The sequence below is a fragment of the Typopeltis vanoorti genome, chromosome 5, assembly GCF_054136105.1.
Source record: "Typopeltis vanoorti isolate ZY-2024b chromosome 5, IOZ_Tvanoo_1.0, whole genome shotgun sequence".
Taxonomy (NCBI): Eukaryota; Metazoa; Arthropoda; class Arachnida; order Uropygi; family Thelyphonidae; genus Typopeltis; species Typopeltis vanoorti.
This window is the reverse complement of record NC_143553.1, coordinates 23,285,979-23,302,069: the sequence shown is the minus strand read 5'-3', so window position 1 is coordinate 23,302,069 and position 16,091 is coordinate 23,285,979. Positions and strand designations below refer to the sequence as shown.

Here is a 16,091-nt window from a genome sequence, read left to right as displayed (position 1 = left end):
GAAACACCAGGCAACTCATAGCAGAAGTGGACCAAGCTACGAGTTGACCGGTGTTGTACTTCCTTACCCCAGTCCTGAAGATATTTTCAGGCACAAACTTTGTTTGCTCACACTTGGACAAAGGATTAAACTAAATTTATTATAGTCTAACCAAGTGAAAAATAAACTTTCAACATCTTTCTCTAAATCCAGAATAATTTAATAAAACGGTTTCAAACTGTTTGGCAACTCTTGTAGGTAGAGATGACCTGCTAATGCTTCTGCCTGATATCTCCACTTCTGGGCCTGGCTCCCACTGAAGAGATCTCAATAAAGGTCAGAACTAGTCTGGGTAGTGGCCCTTCCTTTAATGCATAACATTATACATATCCGCAAGGAGATGTGTTTTGCATTATGGGAGATACTGAGATAGGAGCGATGTTAGCTTGGTCCACCTTTGCTACGAGTTGCCCGGTGTTGTACTACCTTACCCCAGTCCTGAAAATATATTCAGGCGCAAACTTTGTTTACTTACACTTGGACAAAGGATTAAACTAAATTTATCATGTTTGAGAAGATGCTAAGGAAATTTGTGAAACAGAAACTAGGATGCATGAGCTGGGTTGACCAAATCAGATTTTTGCTTTAATTAAACATATAGTTGCAAAATCAAGGGAATATAATAATGTTATTTTAGTTTTATAGCTCTGGAAAAGGCATATGATAAAGTGCCATAAGAAGTGTTGTTCAGAAACTCTACAATTATGTTTTGTAAATTGCTTGGTATAGAGCAATATGCAGTCTTTACTTAAGTCAACTGTTAGAAATGAGGTTTAATTATAAAATGAAATTTAAATCAAGGATGCCTGCTATTTCAGTGGTGGTTGATTTATACAAATCATGTTAAGAAGAACATGACATAAAGCTTGATATCAAAATTTTACTTTTTGCAGATGATGTTATACTCCTAAGTAAATTCAGTCTTTTTTTAATAAATTGAATAATGATGATGAAAAAAGTTTGGTATGACTGTTTCATTATCACCTTCCTGAGTGACAAATCATTCTGCCCGCCATGTCCACAAGTATCACATGAGCACTTGCATTCTTTAACTGAGAGCATGGATGGACCACTTGTATTGTTTCCACCGAAAAGAAAATTTCTACCATTGTGTTATCAACAATATTTGTGAAGTGAAAAAATTGTGCTTTTATAGAAAACTATTTTTCTGTGGTAAAATAGCCATTTATTAGTGACCCAAGAATTGAAAAGTATGAAAATAAGTATAAACCTTGAAAATTGCAACTACATTCTCAACAGAAAACATATTGGACAAGTAAAATATTTAGCTATTTAGGCACAATTTTTAGCAAAGATGGCAAATGAAAGTTATAAACAGATCATAGAATAAACAATGCAAGTAAGCCAGCTGAATAAATTTATATGGAATAAGAGAGCAAATAGTCAAAACCCTACTGTAGCTGTGCACAAGACAGTTAAAATCAATTTTGATTTATGAATTGGAGAGTTGGGTTAATTTAAAAAAAAAAGTTTATCAAAGATTAGTGATGACAGATACGATGGCATCACGGGTAGCTTTATGTTAAAATGATATTAGGAAGGAATAACATTTTGGAATGTGTAAGCAGTGATACTATCATGTGGAGTTCACTTAAACAAAATGGGAAAAGAAAGATTATCAAAACAGATGCTTGAAGGCAGAGAAAAGTTACAGAGAAAAGCAAAGATGTAGTTGGAGTAATAAGGTTAAAATTGCATTAGAAGTGTGAAATATATGTTCAGACTATTTTGGAAGAAAATTGTTAATAAGACATCAGTACTAATATAAACTCATTCATGTAGTACTTTCATGATCATGTATCACCATATTATTCCAGTAAGCTGCATTAGAAATAGGTGGAGCAAGTTTTTTGTATTGTGAACTGGAAATTGCATCAAGTTTACAGTCTAGATTACAATATATTGTGCTTTAATAATTGGCACGCCCAAGAAACTGAGTCGAATAGGAAATTAGTAATGAAACAAGGTTGTACATTATCATAATACATTTGCTGTCCATTACAGGAAATATTGATGACAGAAAATAAGAAAATTCTGTGAAATTCTTGCTGGTGAGTCCTTGGTCTTCCTGCCAGTTGACAATGCTAGCAGTATAATTCATCATGTTTGTACTATTTTTTGCTTCAGAAAGGCAGTGTTTTAAAAAGAATTAGTTTTTATCATTTTTGGATTTAGAATATGTACTATATTGTGCTATATATGTACTATATTGTGCTATATATGTATATAAGCACAATATTAATTAATTACACTTTCTGTTAAATATTTCAAGAAATCATATACGATATTGATTTTCTTCCCCTTACTTTCTAACCTTTCGTACCACTAATTAGCTCTCCCACTTCAACCTAAAGGGGACCAGAATTTTTGCATGATTTATAAATAACTTAAAGAGTTCCTGGTTTTCTCCGATGTGATAGAGAATACTATAAGATTAGTGAGAAAGTGACTACTGGTTTTTGTTAGCATATGGAGATGGCAAGAAACTGAAACTATTCAATTTGCAAAGCAATTAAATTAACCAGAAGAGCATGTAATTAATCCACATAACACGTTTATTTCATAGTTGCTGCTGTTGTAATTCCAAACAACTTACAAATCCTATTTAATAATAAATCCCTATTTAAGTATATTTTTTGTAATTCTTAAAACTAGAGCTTGATTTATATACAGGCTGGCCTATAAGTCCGAAGAGTTTAAACATGAATAACTTTTTTAATAAATGGCGTGCTTAAGAGTCATAAATTTTTGGCTAAAAGAAGACCTCCACATAGCCTTTAAAGGAATGCTGAGAACCGACCAGGGCTTCTGACCTAATGGTCCGATCCTCACCTTCTCGTGGAGTTAGGTATCTACCAGGACTCTGAAAAACAAGGATGGGCTGACAATTTGGGATTTAGCCGGCGAAATTGTATTCATCATCATCAAATTCCTGCCATGTACCCTCCAGGGGTGTACAGGAGGATATGATAGTACTATGTGAAAAATTTACATCATTACTAACTTCCTATATACAATTTTCCTCCAGATCAGTCTGTTACTTGTTAAGACTCCAATATTATCAGATCTTATATTTCTGTCGTCTAAGGCACTTTGTACCCTATCAAACCACCTATATCTTGGTCTTCCTCTGGGTTGTTATCCTGCCAACTGGCAGAGAACACTTGTTTTGCCAATCTTTCCTTGTGGCTTAAACCACAAGTAAAATGATGCTACAACATCACAGAATTTCATACTAGGTGGGGTGTTGCCCAGTTAAACAAGATTCCCATTATTTTTGCCAGGGAACCAGCACCAACAGTGAAAAGTCAGCTACCTGAACACATTCTAAAACATATCCCAAATCAACATCATCAAAGTTCAGGATCGGTACTAGCCTAAATGGCAAAGAAATGGAACTAGCAGAAGAATTAGATAAGTACCAGATTGATATAACAGGGGTGACTGAAACAAAAAAGACAAAAACTGGCGATATCTTTCTAAGCAAGAAATACAAAATATTATATTCAGGCAATAACAATCAAAGAAAAGAAGGAGTAGACACTAAACACGAGACTAATCTTCTTGAATGGTATGCAATATCAAGTAGAGCGATGTGAGCAAATATCAGAATAGAGAACTGGACGAGATTTATTTGTGCCTATGGTCCCACAGAAGGTTAAACTAAAGTAGAAGTGAAGGCATATTTTGAGGCTTTAGAGAAAGCAACTGACACAATGAAAAAAAGAAAAGTTTGTCCTTTTTGGGGATCTAAATAGCAGAGTATGAAATGATTGTCTGACATACAGAAATATTTTGGGAAAATTTGGAGAAAAGAGCAAAGCTAATAATAATGGCAAATACCTGGTGAATTTCTGCTCAGAATATGAATTGGTTATTACTAACACAATCTTCAATTTTAAAAATGTGCACAAAATTCACATGGAGAGAAGATGCAAGGAATAAGAAAAGTCAATTGAAGTTATTGTTAATATTGATGCTTTCTCACTGGTGCAGAACTAGAGTGTACAGAGAATTTGAAATTGGAAGTGATCACCATTTACTCTTGAGCAGGATAAATATTGAACTTCATATTTGATAAGAAACATATGTATGAAAGTTTTAAAGAGAATAAAAGTTGAGCAGCTCTTAACTGTAGACTGTACCCTAAATATACATGAATATTATTCAAGAGAAAATGAAAGTGTTTGAGAACAGGAACCAAACCATGGAGATTCAGTGGCAATCTATGAAGAAAACATTGATTGATTCAACCAGAGAGGCATGTGGTGAAGTTATCTGCAAGAATAGAAAAAATTAGAACTCCATGGTGAACAAAGGAAGTTAAACAGGCAGTGAACGAAAAGAAGAAAGTATATCGAAAGTTCCTGGCAAATAAGTTAGCTTGTGCTCTACTGTGAGAAACTAGCAACAAAAGCCATGGGAAGACTTCAGTAAAAACATAGAAAATAAATATCAGGAAGATGTCAAAATATTCTGGAGGCTATTGAAAAAGCTCAGAAATGGAGGAAAGAGTTCTGTAAAAGGAATTAGAGATGAGAAAGGTGATGACATGAAAACTGGAATAAAAGATATCCTAAATGAAACAAGCAGTGACAGCACATTGGTAAAAAAAAAAAAACTCAACAGGTATGCAATCAGGAATACATATCCATACTTGAAGTAGAAAAAGCTATCAAAAATCTTAAATGTGGAAAGGCAGCAGAAGATGATGATGTTCGACTAGAAATGCTCAAGTATGGGGTGTTTTCTCAAGAAAATGCTCAAGTATTTTCACAAAAGTCTTGCAGTGGCTGCACTGCATAGTTCAGAAAGCCTGGACAGAGGGACAGATTCCAGATGATTCAAGTAGCTCTTATAGTACCCATATATAAAAAGGGAAATAAGACTGAATGTGAGAATTACAGAGGTATTTCCCTACTGAGTGTTCCTGGTAAGATTTATGCAAGTATACTTGAGAAATGGTTGAGAAGAATTGTAGAAGTGAAGCTTGGTGAAGAACAAGCTGGATTCAGGCCAAATAGAGGGGATCAGATTTTCACTTTACAACAAGTAGTTGAGAATTCGTGGGAAAATAACAACGATCTGTATTTAAGTTTTGTAGACCTGCAAAAGGCACATGACAAGGTGCCAAGAGAAAAGCTATTCAAAATGCTACAGTTATATAGTGTCAATGGTGCATTATATCAAGCAATACCTAGTCTTTATTTGAGTTGTAGTCAGCAGCTGGAATTGAAGGAAGTACAGGAAGATTGTTTGATGTTAAATCTGGTGCCAAGGATGTACATTATCTCCTCTGTCATTCATTATTTATGTGGATCACATTATGAAGGAAAGCGTTATTAAACTCGATGTCAAAATTGGAGATGTTAATCTCAGTTCTTTACTTTATGCAGATGATGTTATACTTTTAAATAAATCCAGTAAATGTATGCAAGACTCTCTGACTAAGTTGAATAACTGTTGTAATATATTTGGTATGAAAATCAGGAATAACAAGACAAAAACATTGAAAATATCAACTGCATTGTGAATGTAGAACCTATAAAACAAGTAAAACATTTCAGCTACTTAGTCACATTTTATAGTGAAGATGGTCAATTAAATATGGAAATTGACAACACAATCAACCAGGCTGGTATGGTAGGAAGTCAACTGAATAAATTTATGTGGAATAAAAGAGAAAGTAGTCAAAACACTAAATTAGCTGTTTACAAGACAGTGTTCAAACCTAATTACTAAACTAAAGAGCCAAAAGGCTTGAAAGTTCATACAAAACTTTCAATTTTTCTACATTTGTCTTTGAAATAATGCTGGATTTAATATTCACTTGATTTATATGTGTGTTCAAACCTATTTTAACTTATGGATTTGAGAGCTGGGTTAGAAATAAAACACTTGACCAAAGACTAGAGATCACAGATATGAGAGGCCTGAGAAAGACTAGGGGCTTGAACAGATAGTATCAATGGTAATATCATATTAAAAACAAGGATATTAGGAAAGAACTTGACATTGTTAACATCCAGAAATATGTTAATCAGAGCTAATCTGAGGTGGTATGATCACTTTAAACAGAATGGGGGAAGAAAGATTAACAAAAGAAGTGTTCTCTGCTAGGTTGGCAGGAAAGAGATCCAAAGGAAGACCAAGATATAGGTGGATACAGTTAAAAGTGCCTTAGAAGACAGAAATATAAGATCTGATAATGTTAGAGTCTTGACAGATATCGGATTGATTTTAGGAAAATTGTTGATAGGAAGTTAGTAATGATGTAAGTTTTTCATGTACTCTCATAATATCCTATACAACCCTGGAGGGTACATGTCAGGAATTTAATGATGATAACACTTTATTTATTAATTATTTTTATTGTTTTTTTATTATAATAAAATACAGAACCTGGAATTTTTTTTATTAGTTATGAGTTATTCACATTTTTAACCCCTTCTGTGACTTATGGGCCACTCTGTAGGATCACTTTTTCCCCACTCCTTTCCCAAAAGAGTTGCCGTTTCATACGGAATTCATACATTTCTAGTTTGTTTGGATCAGTTATTATCGTGTCTTTGTAGCACACTCTTGATGTTGCAGCATCGGCAGTTCAGACTACAATTCCTCATGATTTGAGTTGGTTCAGCTGTAATTCCAATCTTTCAGCCCCACTCTCTTCCTTGTATCATATTTTGGATGTATTATTACTTGACACATCTGGTGACTCACATGATAGAATTTACTGCAGCCTTGCAAACTTGAAAAACAAAGAAAACTATATAATGGTTACATATTTATGATATTATCAACCACTTTAAAAAAAAAAAAAAAAAAGAATCATTTACTCTGATTTAATTCATGAATATAAGATTTTTGGTATCCAGAATAATTTCAGCAATTTTCATTTTTAGATTGTTGGAGTATGTATTGAAGAGCTTCAGGCAGCTCAAGGCTGGAATGGGCCAGGAGTTGTAGAACTAATGAAAGCTGTTCCTGGAGCTGGTGGTCCATGGCTTGTCACTGATATGAGACGGGGTGAAACCATTTTTGAGTTGGATCCAAGTGCGCAAGTAAGAGTTAACGTAAATTTCCATTATTATGATTGCATTTTGGTTTCTCATAATTTTAATGCATCATTTCTCTTCCTTGATTTTTTAGCACCCTTACATGGATAAAAAAATTTCTTTCAAAAATGGTGTAAGAATTCTGTGTATGATTAATGGAAAAATGATTTCATCAAATGTTTTCCCCTAGTTGATGTTTGCAGTTTGTGCTTAACATATTTAGTAATCTGCAGGCAAGTAATAGTACACTACTGTCAAAAACCTATTTGTGTAACCATGTAATATAAATCTCTTATGCACATTGCTTAACGTCTTCCACAGTATTAAATTTACTAGGCACTGTGTAAATTTTAATTTAGATTTTTATATATACACAGTTAGCATTGCTAATTTTATTGTGTAGCTCTCATCCATGAAATATTTTTTGACAACCCATAATACGTTTGTACCATGGGTGGGCTAAGGTTTTTTTATTAATTTCATATGTAAGCAGGCAGTGTGCGATATGCAGTCTCTCCTTATGTCAACCCTGTCTTTCAATGTGGCCTGTTTCCACAAAAGGGGCTCTGCTGAACCCATATGCACATTCAACCTACAAAAGGATACTTTTCTAGTTGGAGGAAATGCCAACTAGACCCACTATGTGGTAGTGACCTTCATTACCTGGTGAAATACTACCACCCAGCTTATTGGAAGCCTTAAGTGGCAAATTTTTGTGGCATCACAAAAAATTATCCTTACTGGCATGATGGTTTTCATTCCTCATTTCACGTTACAAGCCAGGTTCAATAGACAGTGTAACTGAGAAGTTGAAGGAAATGATTCAATTTATTGCAGCTGGCTCATAAGAACCCCAGCTTCATACACACCCAATGCCAAAGCATACAACAAATGCAAAACAGTCATCTTTCATAAAGGCGAACAGCAGAAACCTTCTCTCCTGTCCAAATGGAAACTGTGCCTTTTGGTCCCTTTCTAATGCCATTGGATGCAACTTCTCACCTGCACTTCCACTTGTCTTTCTTTTCTTGATGGCACCACTGTTTCAGCACACAAAGATATATCTGATCTCTTAACATCACTCTTTTCCTCTGACTCCTGCATAAATGATCAAGGTAAATTTCATCCTGTCATACTGGAATCCAAGCACCATACGCCTCATTTAATTTTTCAACAAAAAGACATCAGACACTACTAAATGATTTTGACACTGAGAAGTCTTCTAGTTCTCCCCAGTTGTACTCAGACATTGTACTCCAGAGCTAATACCTGTCCTGCAGTATCTATAATCTTTGATACCTAGCCGTAAGTTATTCCAGTGCATAGAAACAATCGCGTATCCAGCCTGTTCAAAACGGGGAGAGAGAAATCAACCCTTAAACTACTGACTAATCACAATTACCTCAGTCCTCTCTAAAATAATGGAAAAAGTATCAGTAGTAAACTTCTCCTTAACCTACAGACGCACCATTTAATCAACCACTTCCAGTATAGATTCCTCTGTTGAAGATCCACAACTGATCTCTTAATCTACATTTCTCACCTCTAGACACATGACCTGAAAAGGTTCAAAGGTTCACTAATATGCTGTTGCTCTGGATGTTTCCAAAGCTTTTTGACCACATCCAGCATTAAGTCCTGTTAAACATATTGCCATCCTTTGGTCTACTTACTGCCCTTTGTAAGTGAATGACAAGAGAAAAAGCTACCAAAGGATGACAGCTTTTTATCTGGTCATTCACTGCATGAAATGGTAGGCAGCTCCCGCTCTTCAAGCTTCATCACCAGTGCAAGAGTCCCTCACTGATGTGTTCTATCACCTTTTCTCTCTCTCTCTCTCTCTCTCTCTCTCTCCTGTAGATAAGCAACGTACTCCCAGTCACCAATAATCCTATTCAGAGTTTTGCAGATGATAGTATTCTCCGTTCATCCTATTTGACTAACCATGCAGCGTTCAGACATTCCAAACTTCAAAATTATCTGTAACTAGTATCTTCCTTAAACATTGATCTATATACCATTCTTCAATGAAGTGAGGACAATCTGTTCACCTTCAGTCCTAAAACACAGTCTTGCTTTTCTTGCACAAATGAAATATCAGCTCACCTCCCCTTACCCTCATTGGTACACAAGTCATTAGACAGGATCAGATCTCTCTCTCTGCTTGGACTAACATTTACCTCCAGTTTCTCCTGGCATAAACACATCATAGCTCTATACAGATTCCAAATCCTTCCATCCTTAGAATACTGTTCATATATGCGGGAGTGGAGCACCTAAAACCTCCTAAAAAAATCCTTCATATCGTTCAGAGAATAGCAGTTTGGCTCATAGGTGATCCCCTCTCATACAAACCCACTTCTATCTCACAGATGCAGTGTGTCTGTTTTATCCAACATTCCTTTTCAGTGCAGCTGCAAAGACTTTCATACAAAATTTCAAAGTTTTTCACACACACACACACACACACACACACACTTTGCAATTTTAGCAACATGACACTGCCATGAATCAACTGATGAAGTTTTTGTGGATTCAGTTTGTTTACAATATAGGTGTTTTGCTGTAATTTATAAACTGTTTTATAACTCATTTTATTTTACTATTATTAATAATTGCAGATAAAAATCAAAGTAAGGATATTGCTACTTCTGCTGAAAAGCAAAGACTTATATACCTATCACATTAGAACTAATATTAAAATTATTAAATTTAGTGAGAATTTGATCACATTTTAAACCCCTTTGTGACTTATGGGTATATAAGAGAGGGGACATAATCTCTTTTATTAAGGAAGGGAAAAATTTAGAGTAGATTAATATAAATGAAGAAATTCTTCACAGCTTGCAGACAGATACCACAGCTGAACAGCAAGAAACAAACATATAAAATGGTGCATTATATCAACAGTACTACTGTACGCCCACAGATAAGAGACCCTTTGACACTTCTGTGCATGTCACAAGAAGGAGAATCCATTCCGTTAATAGTATAATCAATCTGCCTTCTGGGATGAGTTTGTTTATTATTACAGGTTGGAAAATTTAGCTTTTCTTTTACGAACATTGCCGTTTTTAAAGTCGTAACGATATTGCTTGTATAACAGTTGGAAAAAATGTATGTATAGTATTAACAAAATTAAAAAAGGTATAAAATAAAATAAAAATTAATTCCTTCATTTCTTTCTCCCCCTCAGCATGAATAGACTATTCTTGGCAATTCGCAAAAATAGGATCTCGGAAGTGTGGGCATACAATACGTGAAGAACACATCACTATATTGATTTAAGAAGTATTTAGGTATTCCATCATAAAGCTGAAAAAGAGTGACAGAATAACCTTCGCAGGAAATTTCTTGAGAATTTCTTTTCTTTTACTGACTAACATTATTCCAGCAATATCATGCATACTATAAGTATGCATGATATTGCTGGCCTAGAGATTAACATATTAACATATCTGATCTCCAACTATAAGGCTGCTGGTTTGAATCCTGCTAGGGCCATGGATGTCTTTAACTGTCTTTAGGTGGCATAGGAACTTTATCACCTGTTATGAGACTATCATCCCACTTACTGGAGGCCCAATGTTGGCTTGAAAAAGTTCCATGTTTGGTCTCTAGTTCAGGGTTTCTGGAAAATGTAAGAATGAAGAACAACAAAACAAATAAAAAAAATATATATATTATATTCATCTCGTATACATAAATATTATATTCATCCTGTATACGAGAGATTAAAGAACCTCTAATCCATCATTGCCATGTTTACGGTGCAGGTGAGGATTGAGAAAGTAAAAGTTTATTGACATTTTTCTGAAGAGTTGCAGATTGTAGCTGTTTGGGAATACTTCATGATTAAGGCAGTTCCAGAGGACAGAAGAAAAGCAGGTTCAGTGTCTTTGCAGCTGCACTGAAAAGGAATGCTGGATAAAACAGACACACTGCATCTGTGAGATAGAAGTGGGTTTGTATGAGAGGTTTGTATAAAGAATTCATCGCAGCACACATGGATGTTAGAAGTTTGAGTCCAGTTTACAATGTGCTGGCGGCCTTCGTCTGAGTTAGCTGAAAAGAGAACGTGGCTAGAGAGAGCGCTAGCTCTAGTTAACTTCTAACATCCATGTGTGCTGCGATGAATTCAAAAGAAAGATTGTCGAATCCAGGGAAATTTCTCTGGATTCCTCTCATATCAACAACAGCTTGAGTTACAATCTCTCTGATGCACACGTTGCTTCTGTTCAGTACTGGCGCACTCGCGATAGCGCGTAGTATACGTTTGTTTGGAACTCATACTCGCATTTGTTTTTCAAACACGCTACTGTCTTTTTATACTTGTTCTGTTATTACAATTTTAAGTCTCTGTAATTTTTTTATATATTTCTTTGATTGTGATACCTGAGGATGTTGATCTATTCAACGAAACTAGTAAACTAGTAGTATCTTTTTAAATATATTTGTCATCTTTTTATCTCTCGGTAACAGTCATTAAAACTTTTTCATAATATTCCAACCGAGTAAAAATGAATTCGCATAATATATATATATATATATATATATATATATATATATATATATATATATATATATATATGTATGTATATTTATGGAGGGTGTCCCAGAATTAGCTATTTCTTTGAAATCAGACAAACCTATTAAAAACCTAATTTCGTGTTTATTACCTAATTATTATACAAAAACAGATAGATTTATAAATCATAAATTAAATCTTTATTAAGAATTTTCAACGTGTGCTATGTATGTATCCCTGCAAATTTCAAATCTATCCTTAGCATTGCAAAACACATTTTGAAGCATTTCAGGAGTTATGTCCTGCACTGCCAACTGAATGTGTTCTTTAAGTTCAGCTAAACTATTAATCTTTTGGCAACCATTTGTATTTATGAAACCCCATGCAAAGAAATCCAGGGGTGTCAAATCTGGAGAATGCGGAGGCAAACGTTAAGGTCCTCCACGTCCAATCCACCAATTCAAAAAAGCGTGTGTTGAGGTATTCTCGGACAATTAGTGCATAATGACATGGTGCTCCATCTTATTGAAACACAATATTATCGAGAATGTCATCGTCAAAAAAGCTGTAGTTCGAGAAACTGCTGAAGCATATCAAGGTAGATGGTACCTGTTACAGATGCTTCCCAAAAGAAAAATGGGCCATAAATTTTTGATTTAGTCATTCCAAGTGACACGTTAACTTTTGGAGAGTCTCTTTGCCATTCTATGACTTCAGGTGGTTTTTCATTGGACCAGATACGACAATTCTGTTGATTTACTTTACCACATGTGTGGAAAGTCACCTCATCACTGAATAAGATGTTATCCAATAAACTTCCATTTTCGATCTGATCCACAAATTCTGCATGCCTTGTTGCTCAATTTGGATAATCCTCTTCATTTAGGGCATGCAGTACCTGAATGTGATAAGCTTTTTTCATCAGTGTCGAATGCAAGATTCTATGAAATGTTGTTTTGAGAAAGCCAGTCTTCGACTGGCTTTCCTAGCCGATGTTGTTGGCTCACCCTCAAACAATTGTCGCACTCCTTCGATACTGTTACGTGCTATCCTTGAACTCCCTCTTCCCACCTTGTCATGTACGTATCCGGTTCTTTTAAATTTATCCACAAGTTCATGAATTGCTTTGTCTTTAGGACCAGTTCTGTGAAATTTCCTTGTAAATCTTTCTCTGATTTCATTACATCGCACTTCTTTGATACCGGATGTTACAACAAAGATGTGTTCTTGTGTATTCGTTATTAGGGTTTGGGTTCTGAAAGGAGATGAAAATAAAATTCTGAAATAATTCTGAAATTTTTACATTTATAACACATATTAAACATGATAAACATCAATAAACATGAGATTTTAAAAAATTCGTCCCATTTCACTGAAATAGATAGCTAATTCTGGGACACCCTGTATGTATATGCCCAGTTTAGGTTGGGTGTGCCGTCGTGCGGCTTATGCAACCTGAGCTACAAAATTTCTATTTATGCACAATAAAATTTTTATTATGCCATAGCTGCCTCTGTGGCACCTACAGCACCCAACCCCCTGAGTTCCGGGCTGGTAGGCCGGTTCTCCTTGAATTCTGATGACTCAAATTTTGAAGACTTGATACTCAGGGGGCTACCTACGCTTGTCTACTAGCCTACCTCCAGCGTTCCAGGCTGGTAGCCCAGAACTCTGGAGGTAGGATATATTTTCCAATATTTCGGCAACGTCATGTTGCCATCTTCATGGGAACTTAAGATAAAGACACGTGCACGCAAGTACTACACAACAGCAAATGAGAAACTAAGCGAGGAAGCTACCATTTTCCTAAAGTCCTGATGGTGCCCCCTAGTGGGCTATATTAGGTGTTCTTGGCCTTTGGGCTGAAGTTCTCCTGATTTATGTTTCCCAAATTTGGGGCAGTCTCATGTCAGTCTGCAAGCCCAGAGTGGCTGTACTAGTGAAATCGGATGTAGTCCTTATGTTCTGAGATTCTGATATTTGTTGTCCTGCCTGTTTGGCCAAAATAGGACAATTTACAGCTGCAAGGGATCTGGTATACACCAGAGGAAGTGGTTGATCTTTAGTGGAGCGGATAAGAATGCCAATTTTCTATATGGTCTGTAACAAGTCATGTTATTTTAGGATTTTGTTGATTTTTTCCAAGGTACCTCGGAAGTCGGGAATGGTGATGGATTTAGAATAATCTTTTTTGTGAAGGGGGGGTTGGTTGTAGATTATTGGTTTTAGTATGTTAGTAATCTCTACAGGCCAAGAAGTGACCTTCTTAAGGAGCCTATGAAGTTTCTAATTTGTGAGTTGGAAACTCACAAATTAGAAACTCCATAGGCTCCTTAATTGGGCTACTTACCTCCCGATTGAATACAAACCCCGGGATTGTATTCAGTGGGGAGGTAAGTAGCCCGATCTAATACTATAGCATTAAGCTTACCTGTGTAGTCTGTATGATTGAGTACCAGAGTGGCATTCCCCTTATCTGCTTTGGTGATAACTATTTCTTTGGTTTTCTTCATTTCCTGTAGAGACTTGTATTCGCTATTGGATATTTTGTTTTTTGGTGGTCTTGCTTTTGTGAGAACACAGGCTACATCCAATCTAATATCGTTGCCGATGTGATTTGGAAGGTGGTAAATTCCGCGTTCAATCTGGATCATTAATTCCTCGGCCGGTATTTTCCTAGGAGCATTGCCGAAGTTGTGACCACATGACAGAGCGTTGAGTGCTTCAGGCTTCAAAATAACCGAAGAAAGGTTAACTACAGTGTTGGTTGGTAGTTTTGGTTTGGACATTGAGTTCCTTTTTAAATTATCAAACTTGTTGATATGTCAAATGTAGAATAGACCAAAATTCGTGATTTAGCATATTAGAAAGCTCTTCCTTTAGTGCTAAAATGGCTTTGTTTGCATCAGCTAGGAACCTGTGTGTAGCATTAATTTGTTCCCGTAGTATTTGCGTGCATAGCTCACGCAGTTGTAGATTCAAAGAGCGTTCTGTGAAAAGAAACGGTGCTTAAATTTCACACAATTTGGGATTACCCGATCATCCCAGCAGCATTTTAGGAAGGTCAGACGATTCAGTTGTCTCGATAACCTCGCCTTCATTTTGCTTTATTGGCGGGCCCTGCGTGCAATGGAATTTCCGTGGATGATAGTAATTCTTGTAGAAAGGCTTACATGTTGGTTAAACATGGTTATTAAATACTTAAGGAATTGACAGCGTATACTAGAATATAAATTAAATCAAACTTTAATATATACTTTCCAGTATTTCAGCAATGTCACGTTGCCATCTTCATTGGAACTTAAGATAAAGACGTGCACACAAGTACTACACAACAGCAAATGAGAAATGAAGCGAGGAAGCTACCGTTATGTGGGCTCCCAAAAATACATAAAGAAAATGTGCCATTACATCCCATAGTGGATGGAATTGATTCCCCTATGTACAAACTAGCTAAATATTTAGCCAAAGCGCTCACACACTATACTGGCAACACACCATCACACATAAAAAAACTCAGCCTTCAAAGCCAGTGTAGAAAACCTTACACTCCAACATACTGACATAATGGTCAGCTTTGACATCTCCTCCTTATTCACAAATGTCCCCTTCAAAGAAACTTTAGAGCTATTCCAAGCCAAATTTCCTCCCGATATCTCAGCCCTATTTCAGTTCACAATGAATTCAGGCTATTTCGTTTAGCAGGAAGAATTCTACAAACAGATAAGAGGGGGCAGCCATGGGTTCGCCACTTTCCCGATCCTTGGCCAACTTCTTTTTGGAGACTTTTGAAGAGAAAGCCTTAAACTCTGCCTCACAAAAACCTACCATATGGTAGGTTTTTGTGAGGCTACGTTCATGATGTGTTCTCTATTTGGCCACATGGCTCGGATACACTTCTCTCCTTCTTTAACACACTTAAACAATCACGTCCACCCTGGAAAAAGAGGAGAACAATAGCCTCCCCTTCCTAGATACGCTAGTCAGCCACCAATCTGATGGAACCTTGGTTTTCTCAGTTTATAGAAAACCCACCCATACAGGCAGATACATTCACCAACAATTCCCCCCCCACACACACACACACAACAATATGGAGTGGTGAAAACACTATACAACAGAGCTAACTAATCTGTTCAAATGACAAAGCCCTAACCACTGAACTAAATCACATCCTTAACACTTTCTCAGCCAATGTGTTCCCCCCCACTCCCCAAAAAATCAAAAAAATACTAAAACCAGTAATCCACAACCCTCCTCTCCCCCCCCCCCCCCTTTCACAAAAAAGATTACTCTAAATCCATCACCATTCCCTACATCTGAGGCACCTCGAAAAAAATCACCAAATCCTAAAAAAACATGACTTGACCTCTTGTTACAGGCCATATAGAAAATTGGCATTCCTTATCCGCTCCACTAAAGATCAACCACTTCCCCTGGTGTAT

At 36.1% G+C, this 16,091-nt stretch overlaps 1 protein-coding gene across 4 annotated transcripts in view; it reads left to right on the top strand.

The window, feature by feature from the left end:
• Su(fu) (suppressor of fused domain protein) overlaps nucleotides 1-16,091 on the top strand; it is a 494,976-nt gene that overhangs the window by 176,968 nt on the left and 301,917 nt on the right. For all 4 annotated transcript variants that reach the window (XM_090393062.1, XM_090393061.1, XM_090393064.1 and 1 more), the window contains one exon: nucleotides 6,966-7,124. In XM_090393062.1, coding sequence (XP_090249188.1) covers nucleotides 6,966-7,124 — 159 coding nt within the window. The remainder of the gene's footprint in view (nucleotides 1-6,965; nucleotides 7,125-16,091) is intronic.